General features: G+C 40.5%; 1 protein-coding gene across 1 annotated transcript in view; it reads left to right on the top strand.

The window, feature by feature from the left end:
• Nucleotides 1-9,262, top strand: part of LOC126883635 (uncharacterized) — a 33,360-nt gene extending 24,098 nt beyond the window's left edge. Inside the window, exon 2 of the mRNA XM_050649289.1 lies at nucleotides 8,626-9,262. Coding sequence (XP_050505246.1) covers nucleotides 8,626-9,262 — 637 coding nt within the window. The remainder of the gene's footprint in view (nucleotides 1-8,625) is intronic.
• The last annotated feature ends 2,950 nt before the right edge of the window (nucleotides 9,263-12,212 follow it).

Raw genomic sequence — 12,212 nt, 5'->3', positions numbered from 1 at the left:
AAATGAAAACTGGTACGCCTATTTATATTCCACAGATAAATCGTATCCATTAATTGCGAATTTCTAGTACCGGTCATAGGCGTCCCTTTTGGGTAGGACAACGGATATTTTATCGCATAATTTTTATTTCTGACACGTGATTATTAAATCCTGAAGTATTCTAGAACTAAAAGGTATTCTTGATTTACGTCGGTAGGATATGCCGTTTTCTAGAAAAAGCGAGTTAAAAATTTTTCGTTTTTTGAATTTGAAAAAAAAATCGAAAACAACGGTGTGGTTTACCGACTTAAAGCAAGAGTAACTTTTAGTACTTACTAGAATACCCCATAATTTAATAATCTAGTATCAAAAATGCTTTAAAATTAAAGACACAAAAAATAATGAGACAAAAGAAGCGGAGCTTCGGTAAGGTGCAGATGGCGGAAGTGGCAACCCTCGATTTTAGGGGTAATATAGAATCAAATTAGTCACCGAATGATTGCCAGAATACGAAATCCCCCACTTACTGGCCAACGGCTTTGGGCGGATGAGTTAGAAAGTGGTAGGGCACCCTTTTGCCCTGAGGTTGAGAAATCGGCCCCGAAGGCGGAAGAACCAAGTAATGGTCAACGGCATAAGGATGTAGAATGCAAGGGGAAACCACTACATTAAAGATCCATATGGATATCCCTAGTACAATCATCATGGTGGTAAAAACCAACAATAGTGATACTGATTATGGCCCTCGGAAGCCAAGTTCCGACAGGGGAGGAAAAGACAAGGCCTCTCAGGTCGTTAATCAGCGAATTCCCTGTCACAAAAGCGGAGACGAGAGAATAAGACTGTCCAATACTTAAATTGGAACCTGGAATGTTCAGAGCATGTTTCAGCCTGGTAAGATGCACAATATCATTCAAGAGATGAACAGGTTGAATATTGATGTACTGGGTATCAGTGATGCCAGGTGGCCTAACTCGGGCTGCTTCTCAACAGCAGAAGCTACAATATATTATTCAGGTAGCGATGACAACCAACATAGATACGGCGTGGCAATAATTGTTAATAAAATATCTAATAGAGCAGTGAAAGGGTTTGTCCCCATCTCAGAAAGAGTAATGTTACTACAATTAGAGACATCTCACGCCACGTTGAACCTGATACAAGTATATGCTCCTACGACGAATGCCAATGAAGAAAAACTAGAATTATTTTATCAGCATATCAAAGAAGCACTGAAAAAAAAACAAAAAGCAGAGAAATCACAATAGTCCTAGGTGATTTCAATGTAAAGATTGGAAAGGGGCAAAGCGGAAAGTGTGTAGGAAAATATGGTTTGGGAAATCGCAATGAGAGAGGGGATCATCTACTACAATTTTGCCAAGAGCAGAACTTCATTATTACAAACACAGTTTTCAAACTACCCAACAGACGACTGTATACATGGCGATCGCCCGCAGATTCATCGGAGAAAGTAGTTAGGAACCAGATAGACTACATTATGATAAACGAAAGATACCGTAATGCTGTTAAAGCCGTAAAAGCATATCCCGGAGCAGACGTGGCCTCAGATCACAACCCACTTATCGCCAAAATTACACTCACACTTAAAAATATTAAAAGACATCAGTGAACTGCTACAATAGACATAAGCAAGCTTAAAGAACCCAACGTAAAAGAATGTCTTCAACACGAACTGCATACGAACTGTAGAGAGCTGAACATAGACACCAATGACATTGACGAGCACTGGGAGCAACTGAAACATTACATACTAAAACCTTGTAAAGATATACTAAAGACTTCCACAAGGAGAAAAGAGGAATGGATGAACGACGAGATACTGAATATGATGGAACAACGGAGACAATATAACAACAAAGATGACAATAAATACAGGGAGATTAACCACGAGATAAGGAAGAGGATAAAGCAGGCAAAAAAAAAACACTTTGAAGAGAAATGCAAAGAGGTTGAGGACCTCCAAAAAAGATACGATCTATTTAACCTACATAAGAAAGTCAAAGAAATGGCTGGACTAAGAAAGCAAAATCTCACTGGTGCACTTCTGAATAGACACGGGGTTGCTATAACAGAGACCGATGAGAAAGTACAACGTTGAGCAGAATACATCGATGAACTGTTCGATGAGGGTACATGGAACACATAGAACTTACTTCAGGAGAAATAGGTCCAGATATTACAAAGGAAGAAATAATACATGCGTTAAAAACAATGAAGAACAGGAAAAGCCCAGGACCTGACATGCTTCCTATCGACCTTTTAAAAATTATAGATGAGAAGCATATTGATGTTTTAGTGGTGCTCTTGAACAAAATTTATAGCTCAGGCACATTACCCAAAGAATGGTTGACGTCGATCTTTATTTGCCTCCCTAAAAAGAAAAACGCAAGAGAATGCGGCGACTACTGCACCATTAGTTTGATGTCCCATGTGCTAAAGTTACTACTGAAAGTCATCCATAACCGAATATATTTATCATAAACTGGACAGAGACATTAATGATACGCAGTTTGGGTTTCGCAAAGGCCGGGGAACTCGTGAAGCTTTTTTTCACTTAACATACTTATACAAAGGTGCCTGGACGTCAATGAAGATATATATGCGTGTTTTATTGACTATAATAAAGCATTCGACAAAGTACGACATGAACAATTAATGCATGTCCTGGAATCAAAGAAGTTGGACTACAATGACCTCAGGATTATATCGAATTTATACTATAAACAACGAGCAAAAGTACGTGTTAACGACCAGCTGTCAGAGGAAATTGAAATCAGACGTGGAGTGAGACAGGGATGTGTGTTGTCGCCAATTCTTTTAATGCCTACTCGGAAGAGATCTTGAAAAAAGCTCTTGAGGGTGAAACACCTGGAATAAAGGTAAGTGGAGTTCCCATTAACAACATTAGATATGCGGATGACACTGTCATCTTAGCTGAAAATATTGTGGATCTTCAGAGGCTGGTGACCAGAATGGCAGAGTTTATACAAGAATACGGGCTAACAATGAATGTCAGGAAGACAAAGTTTATGAGAATATCGAAAACTCAAAGAAATAACTAAAATCTCTTCATAAACGGATCCAATATCGAACGAGTCGACCCAACCAATATGCATACCTTGGAACAATGATCAACTCCACAGGAGATTACTTACAGGAAATCAAAATCCGAATAGAAAAGGCTAGAGCAAATTTTAACAAAATGAGAAAAGTGCTCTGCACGAGAGATTTGAAGTTGGAGCTAAGAGTTAGGTTGGCTAGGTGCTACGTTTTCTCGACTTTGTTTTATGGAATGAAAGCTTGGACCTTGAATGCTGCATCAATGAAAACACTAGAATCATTCGAGCTGTGGGTGTACAGAAGAATTCTGAAAATATCGTGGACAGAACACGTCACAAACAAAGAGGTTCTGAGAAAGATGAATAAAGAAATGGAAATCCTAAATACCATCAAAACAAGAAAATTGGAATATCTCGGACATATTACACGTGGAGAGAGATACAGCTTGCTCCAATTGATTATGCAGGGAAAGATTCAAAGAAATAGAAGCCTAGGGAGACGCAGAATATCGTGGCTGCGCAACCTGAGAGAGTGGTACGGATGTACATCAAATGAACTTTTTAGAGCAGCCGTCTCTAAAATACGAATAGCTATGATGATTGCCGATCTCCGCCGCGGAGATGGCACTTATGGCACTTAAAGAAGAAGATTTATCTCTAAAAGATTGCCATATTCAAAGAGCTCAAGCTCCCTTAGGAAACATTTTCGAACTAGGTGATCTACAGTTAAAATGTTTCCAATTAATAATGAAACATCCTGTATACGACGAAGATGCAAGGTGGAGAACATTAATAACTGGGTAAGAAACAGAAGAGTAGAATGGAACGACCACATAAGCTGAATAACAACAAATAGAATAAGTAGTAAGGACAGCGAGAGACGGTTCCCCAATAGAAAGACGATCATTGAGAAGACCAAGAAAATGATGAAATGACAACTTAGTGGAGACACAGTCATTTCTATACAAAAATAAGAAGAAGAAGAAATTAATCGCGAAAGCATGAAGATAATTTATTAAAACTTCTCTTTGAGGTACAATTTGCGATAATTTATTAAAAGAAAGTTTCATATTATTATTCATGCCGTCTCAGATAAGAAAATATCAAATACTTTCTGAAGACTACTACTTTTCTAAAAATAAATGAAGATAAACCAAAAAAATGGTGTTTTAAAAACAAGAACGACTGCAAATAAAGCAAAATATTACTAAACGATCATGCCCCGAAGCGGAGCACACTAGTTCGCTCCCAAGGTCAAAAATCCCTCTTAATTACATACTAGTTCGCTCCGAAAACCTTAACCTAGTTCGCTCCCATGGTTAAGCGGATTAAGTATTTATCTATTAAGTTCTATGTAGGAAAATTAATATCGGCAAAATTGGTACTGTGACTTTTGTATTTTATATAGAAATTGTAAAAAATATTGGTTGTTACATATTTACATAAATATATATTATGAGACAGTGGAATTAGATTATTTTAGATTTAGTCCAATAAATGACCGTTTTGGAGTGTAATTTTCTGCGTTACGACGGATTTGCTTGAAAATTTGGTTTTAGGTTCTGCTTACCCTCACTTCAAAGTTAGACTGCTGCCGTTGGTTGCTTTTACTTGGGGGGTGAAAGCCACCCCTTCTTATGGGTGAGAAAACATACTTTGAAATAAGTCCAGAAATGGATAAATTGACTAATTCTAAGCAACTTTTGTTCTAGAGAGTTTTTTAACTAAGTTAATACTTTTCGAATTATTTGCGAGTAAAAATGTTTATTTTTCGACACAAAAACACGTTTTCGTGCGGTTTTTCTCAAATAACTGAAAAAATAAGTATTTTGTGGAAAAAATAAGTATTTTGTGGAAAAAAGAATATGCTTAGCAAAAAGCACAGCTTGTTTAATTTCGCTGTGTATCAATTTCAATGGTTTTTCCTACAAATCGTCCATTGCCTTCCGCTTAACACCATTACTGAAGTTTTTCCGGTTTAACGCTGTTTTTGTTAAACTTTCATGGGTGTGGTTATCACTATATTCAAGTATACTATTACAAATATTTAAAGTTTTAACAAATACTTTGCAACTTCTTTCTACACACTGCCAACGTTTGATATTATTAGCAAGCATTTTATGTAAGTTATACTTGTAATTGTCAATAAATAACATAGACTTCCCATTTCACTTATTTCAGATTTCTCCCTCATGAACTAAAGACATTCAAACCGTAATTAAAGTAATAATGATGAGATTTCCACCACCCCTGTATCTTTTATAAATTTCAGGTGGCTACTAATTACCAATCTTTTCAAAGAAATATATCATTTGCAATTTCTTATACGTAAAAACCCAATCAAATATTGAACAAGGGAATATGAGCTCTAACATCATAATACTTTAGTGATAATGGTTATAATTTTAATTTAATTTTAAGTAAGAAGTGTAGTTTTATATTTAGGCAAATACAAAGTTTGAGAAATATTTATTAAAAATTTTATTAATAAAATGTATCAAAGTTCCTGCTTTATGAAGGAACATTGTCTTTATGGCACCTATGTACGCCGTTGCTCCCGCCTGGCGGCGCTAGTGTAGTTGGAGGTCAAAATTTTGACTATTCGTGAAGTTTGTATATGGTGTTTTTGATTACGATTTAATAAATAATAAATTATGGCCGAAATATACGGATCTTGGAGACTGTTTGTGCGTTGAAAAACGAATTGAGAAGGGATGCGAGAGTTACTGGAAAAAGGAAACACTTATCGAATGATAAACTATATTAATCATCGTCTCAATGTTTTATTTCTATAGCTCAGAGGGTATTTATCTGGTATTGATTAACTTCCCACACGAGTCTGACAACTGTGTATAATATATGTGCGATCTGCCTTACTTTTTTTATCAATTTAAAATTCACAATTAAGTGCGCTCAGCATGAATTTTTGTGTTTCTTATTTAGAAATGTGATTTTTTCAAAATATGGCTGCCTTGACAGTTGCGCATTTGGTGTAAATTTGGTTTAAGCATAGGGTGAGCGCAGTTGATTCTGCAATGTTGTCTTATTTAAAAAAAATTATAACTCCTTATGGAAATATAGAATGTGTTAATTTAATGAAGTATAATTATTTGGATGTTTGTCTACGTGAAAGGCGACCTTAAATTTAAGGTGAAATTAGAAAAAATTAGGGTTAGGTTTGATCAGGTTATGTTTTAGTCACTAAAGAATATTTGAATGGTACTAGGTCACTTTAATTTTCAGTTATTAACTTATTTATATTATTTTCGATTAGGTTAGCTTTGCTCAGGTTATGCTTTAGTCATTTTAAAGAATATTTTAAAGATAATATATCACTAAAATGTTCAGTTATTAACTTTTTTATATTATTTTTGATGGCGCTAGGTTAGTTTTACATGTTCACTCCATAAAAAGCGATTGTAGATGTGGCAACAGTGTGAATGTATACAAAATTGCATATCTTAATCCGTGCGTTTATACTAAATTTTGATCTGAATTTTATAGTGAAGTATTCTATTTTTTACAGTCGAATCTGGGGGCAATACTTAATCTGTTTCAACAAAATGTTTATTGCAGATACGTGCATTTATTCTCGGCACATATTTATCCCTTCTTATTGCTACAATCCACTTTTTTCTCATCAGAATATCTTTGGGAAACCTGTGTCCTGATGTTCTCGATGAGCACAAATGCACAGCACAACATTGAGGGATTTTATTTTCTCAAGTTTAATTCACACAGCGAAACAAATATGCAATATTTACTTGGAAATAGATTGATTTGAAGTATTGACGTAAATTGACATGACCTCCAACTACACGAGCGCCACCTACGTTGGCTATTCATTATTATTCATTGTGTACCCAGTAAAGGCATTTTTAAACTATCTTTTCTAAGAAATATATGAACGGAGCGAATTTACCTATGCCCCTTTTTTCTGTAGGGTATTAAAATCTGGCCGCCGGAGCGAACTAGTATATGCCCCTTCGAAGTGGTTAAAGAGTTAGGAGCAACAATCACCAATGACAACAAAATAAAAAGAGAAGTTGAAATGCGAATATATGGGTGGAAACAGTTGCAACTTGCAATGCAATATCTAATGAAGTCAAAACTTCTCTCACGAAGTGCAATAACCCAGCTATATAAAGACCATAATACGACCAGCAGTCGCGTATGAAAGCGAAACATAGACGTTAACAAAAAGAAAAGTAAATAATTTGCTGGTTTGTTAAAGTAAGATCCTTCGAGTGATACCTATATGGCCCTTGCAAAGACAGTGTGACAAACCAATGGAAGTGCAGACACAATAACGAGTTGTGTCTTTCTTCGGAACGGAAAATCTACTCAGATGTATAAAGGCCAATAGATTAAGATTGGCAGAGCATGTGATACGCAGTTACGACAAACGCCTTATAAACAATGTATTTTGGGAAAGACCAGATTTGAGAAGGTTTGTAGAACGGTCTCGAAGAAGCTGGAAAGATGCAGTCAGAAAAGATCTGGAGCAAATTGAAGTGAGACAATGAGAAATAGTGACACAGCACCAGCACAGGACCAATAAACATGGAAGGCAATAGTAAATTCGGCAAAGACTTACGAAGAATTGTAACGCCATTGATGATGATGATGATGATGATGATCGCAGATAAGACATGATGTAATGTCTAATATCTGTTACACAAGCCCCAAACCTCACAAAAATTTCTCCCAGTAAATTTTGATAATGTGGATAATTATTTTATGAAACAACCAACAAAGGCTTTTCTTTAACACATGAAAAGTATCAGAAAATGAAGAAGAATTTGTAAACATCCAGTATATAAAAACTTGCTTAAAATTTCACTGTAATATTTTTTCTTCCAACCGTCAACTACATACCAGTAAACACGCACAAAATTGTAAACAAACTTTACTCAGAAAACAAGCTACATTCTTTCCCATTGTTCCCAGATTATCTTCATTCGTAGAAGTCTTCTCGAAATCGTTTATCTTATTCGTAACTATAAACGCGTAGCTGCCGGTGGACGTCATTCAAGATCATTGTCTGGCCACACTTGAATTGATTTGTTTACAAAATTCTTGTTAAGGACGCCGTGCCGGTAAGATCGTCATGACTAATTCTTTAGATGTCTTTGCTTCCTTCTAGAACGTATTCCAAGAACGACTGTAGCGTAGCAAAGACCGTGACTTACATCAGAAACAAAATATATATATCCTTTTTTAGAGTAGGGTGACCAAATCATAAACTTGAAAAAACGGGACACATCCAAGGAGCAGTGGCGCACCTAGAATTTTTCTCTGGGGGAGAGGGTTGGTTGGGCGTCGAATTTTTTTTGTATTGTTTGTGAAAGACATGTTATATTTTTCTACGATTTTTTATATATTTTTCATATGCCCTGGGGGGTTTAACCCCCAAAACCCCCCTGGGTGGGCCACTGCCAAGGAGGGTTTGGAGCGATACCCAAACAGGTAGGAGAAATTAAAACATGGTCTCTTAGCTAATTTGGGACCTATAAATCCTTTTCAATTTACTTTTGAATGTGTAATTTACGTACAATCGCGGCAGGAGCGACGTTGTTGTCAAACGTCTTAGGCAGACCAGAGATCAGGGCATTGTATTGGAACTAGGAGGAGGTAGACAGATGACGGAAACGGTGAAGGACATCGTCTCAGCTAGGCATAGCACGGTCACAAGAGCAGTGGCGAAAGGTGGCACAGTCAGGCGGGAGCTCTTTGTAAATGGAGCAGATGGTCTAACCAAAGAAACTGACCATGTCAGCGCAATTGAGACCTTTGCGGGACGGAACGGAACGTGTCAAGTCAGGGGACCCCTTCGTAAGGCATATGGCGGAGACGTCAACGCCACAGTTGAGGTCGATGAAGACATTGCAGCGCGCTTTATACGGATAGGCTTTATTAGGGTGGGATATATATCCTGCACAATTAAGGAGAAAATCCGTATCGCCCGGTGCTACAAGTGCATGGAGTACGGACACCGCAGGTCTGAGTGTAAAAATGAGATCTTGAAGGGATGCATCCGGTGTGGAGCAGAGGGACACATTGTGAACGATTGCCCAGAAGAAGGGCACAAATGTAATAATTGCAAAGTCACGGGACATCGGGGCAACTCAATGGAATGTCCGAAATTCCGACATCTGGTTAACACGGCCAGGGAGGAAACGGAAAGGAGAATGCAGTCTTAGGAATGGAGCGGTCGAATGGATGCGAGAGTCAATTTGACAGAGCGTGTGTATGTGAGAATGAATATCCTGTATATACATATAATGGCTACCAGAAAACAGAGACCGGCTCTGAAGATACTCCAGACTAATGTGGGTACGGCGAGATTAGCTCATAGTCTCGCAGTGGCTTCCGCCGCGGAGGGAAACTTTGACGTCCTAATCGCGGCGGAACCGAACCCCACATTGGTCGGGAACCGAGGATGGATTGCGGATGCTTCGGGTAGGGTTGGGATATATTTCTGCAACAGACACCTACGTGTGTATGATGTTGTCAAACACGATGGATATCTGGTCGTTAAGATGGAGAGAATGAATCTGGTCTGTTGCTATATTTCACCGAATATAGCAATCGACGCATATGAAAGTAAGCTGGATGAGATTATGAATGAAGTGAGACGATTGAATCGGGAGTGCGTGGTGCTTGGTTACTTCAACGCGAAATCGGCGGAGTGGGATTCTCCTATCACCAACACTAGAGGTCAAATGCTGAGCGAATGGATAGGAACCCTGGACCTTGTTGTACTTAACAGGGGTTCAGAACCCACGTTTGTGAGAGGCAATTCTATGACGGGTTCGTACATAGACGTTACCTTTGCATCCCAACGTATATCTAGCTGTGTGAAGGAGTGGGCAGTGCTGCAAACCTATACGGGTACGGAGCACCGCTACATTGGGTTTTCGATAACTGGAATGGGCGTCGCTACTGGAAACAGAACCTCTCAGGGCTCGGGAGCCCGATGCGGAATACAATCGACTAACTGGAGAGTGTTTGATGAGAGTGTTAGATGGGAAGTGGAATTGGTTCGAAACCTTCCGCCCTCGCCGGAGGGACTAGAACAAGTTGTGAAAAGTGCAATGAGAACCAGTAAGGTAGCTCCACAAAGGGTAAGGAAAATGCCTTACTGGTAGAATGCTGAGATTGCGAATGCTAGGTCGGAATGTGTGGCATTGCGTCGAAGGGTACAGCGTGCAAGGAAACGTAGAGCAAACGCTGATGAAGTGCTACAAATGGAAAATGAATATCGTGCACAGAAGAGGGATCTGAATAGGTTGATACGCTCTAGAAAAAAAGAATGTTGGAGGGGTCTATGTGACGAGCTGGACGAGGACGTATGGGGACAAGGGTACAAAATTGTAATGAAGCGTTTCGGCGCATACCCTCTGTACGAAATGCCGCTGGATAAGAAGCTATCGGTAACACGAGTGCTCTTCCCGTCTGGCGAATGGCATGGAGCGCGGAGGGACGGGTCTGTTGAGCGGGCTGCGCCCTTCTCCCTAGACGAACTTGTTGAAGCGTTGGAGGCCCTTAAGTTCCGCAAGGCCCCGGGCCGAGATGGAATACCGCCTGAGGCGGTTAAACGTCTGGGTCTACTGGAGCCGGCGTGGCTTCTGGGCCATATGAACGCTGTACTCGCTGAACAGACCTTTCCCAAGGACTGGAAAACATCAAAATTAATACTCCTCCCTAAAGGAGAGAAAAAGTATCGGCCTAATTATAAACCTGTATTTGTAAACTGTTTGAGAGAATGTTGCGTGAGAGGATTAATGAAGCGATTGAGAGGTCTGGAGGCTTATCCCCCAGACAGTATGGATTCCGGAAGAATGTTAGCACGACTGATGCAGTGTTGGGGTTGCACCGAACGTTGAATACGGAGGCCCGCGACAAGAAATGGGCCGCCTTGCTCCTGTCGACGTTAGAAACGCCTTCAATTCACTTTAATGGAGTACAGTGATGAGAGCGATTGAGGATAGGAACTTCCCTGGCTACTTGAGGAACCTGGTCTCGGACTATCTATCCGACAGGAGAATTGTTGTTGAGAGAGGAGTAATTGTGGATGTCACGGCTGGGGTGCCGCAGAGGTCCGTCCTTGGCCCGACGCTGTGGAACCTGCCATATGACGGGGTCTTGCGTCTCGAATACGGTGAGGGGGTTACTCCTTTCGCGTTCATGGATGATCTTGCGTTGCTGGTGGTAGCGCGGGATACGGATGAACTTCTGTACAAAGCACAGAGTGCATGTGATCTCGCGGAAGATTGGATGAGTCAGCGCGGTCTGAAACTCGCTGGGGAGAAGACCGAGGCCGTGATCCTCAAGGTACCACGGAAAATGCGAGAATGTGATATTTGAGTGCGGCGGAGCAGAGATCATCCCGAAAAAGTGTGTTAAGTATCTGGGAGTGACTCTCCACACGAATGGGAGCTGGGGTCACCACCTTCGGGTGGTGACGCGCACGGCCACGCAGAGAGCGGCCGCGTTGGGGTGGATAATTCCCAACATTGGCGGGCCCAAATCTGAAAGGAGGAGGGCTTTGCATGGTGTGGTACAGTCTGTTCTTCTTTACGCGGCCCCAGTCTGGAGTGAGGCGGTAGAAATATCGTCCTACCGGAGGCTCTTGACGCGCACAGACAGAGCAAGTCTCTTACGTGTGGCAAGCGCCTACAGAACTGTGTCTGCGGCAGCATTGTGGGCCATCACCGGCTGCGTACCCTCTCACATCTTGGCTTCCGAGAGGGCCCGTTTATTTTATCGTACTAGGGACAACGGTCCGACCGAGAGTGTAAGGCGCGAGGAGAGAGCCATATCCATACGGATGTGGCAAAGTGAATGGGAGGCAATTGTGGATGTGGCGCAGTGGACCAAATCACTTATACCGGACCTGAAGACGTGGCTCGAATGTGGGCACCGGCGCTTGGACTATTTCCTGTCGCAGGTGCTCACCGGTCACTGTTGTTTCCGTTCGTATCTCTTCAGGTTCAAGAAAGCGGCTACAGAAAACTGCTCTTACTGTGGTTTGGTCGACACAGTGTCACATACGTTGTTGGAGTGTGCAAGATGGAGTGTGGATAGGAGAGAAGGAATGGTGTTCGTTTTGACTCTGTGAGTGATATGATTGCGAGGATGTGTGAGGAT

The sequence above is a fragment of the Diabrotica virgifera genome, chromosome 4 (assembly GCF_917563875.1).
Source record: "Diabrotica virgifera virgifera chromosome 4, PGI_DIABVI_V3a".
Classification (NCBI taxonomy): domain Eukaryota; kingdom Metazoa; phylum Arthropoda; class Insecta; order Coleoptera; family Chrysomelidae; genus Diabrotica; species Diabrotica virgifera.
The sequence above is the reverse complement of the archived record's forward strand: the minus strand, read 5'-3'. Positions and strand labels throughout refer to the sequence as shown.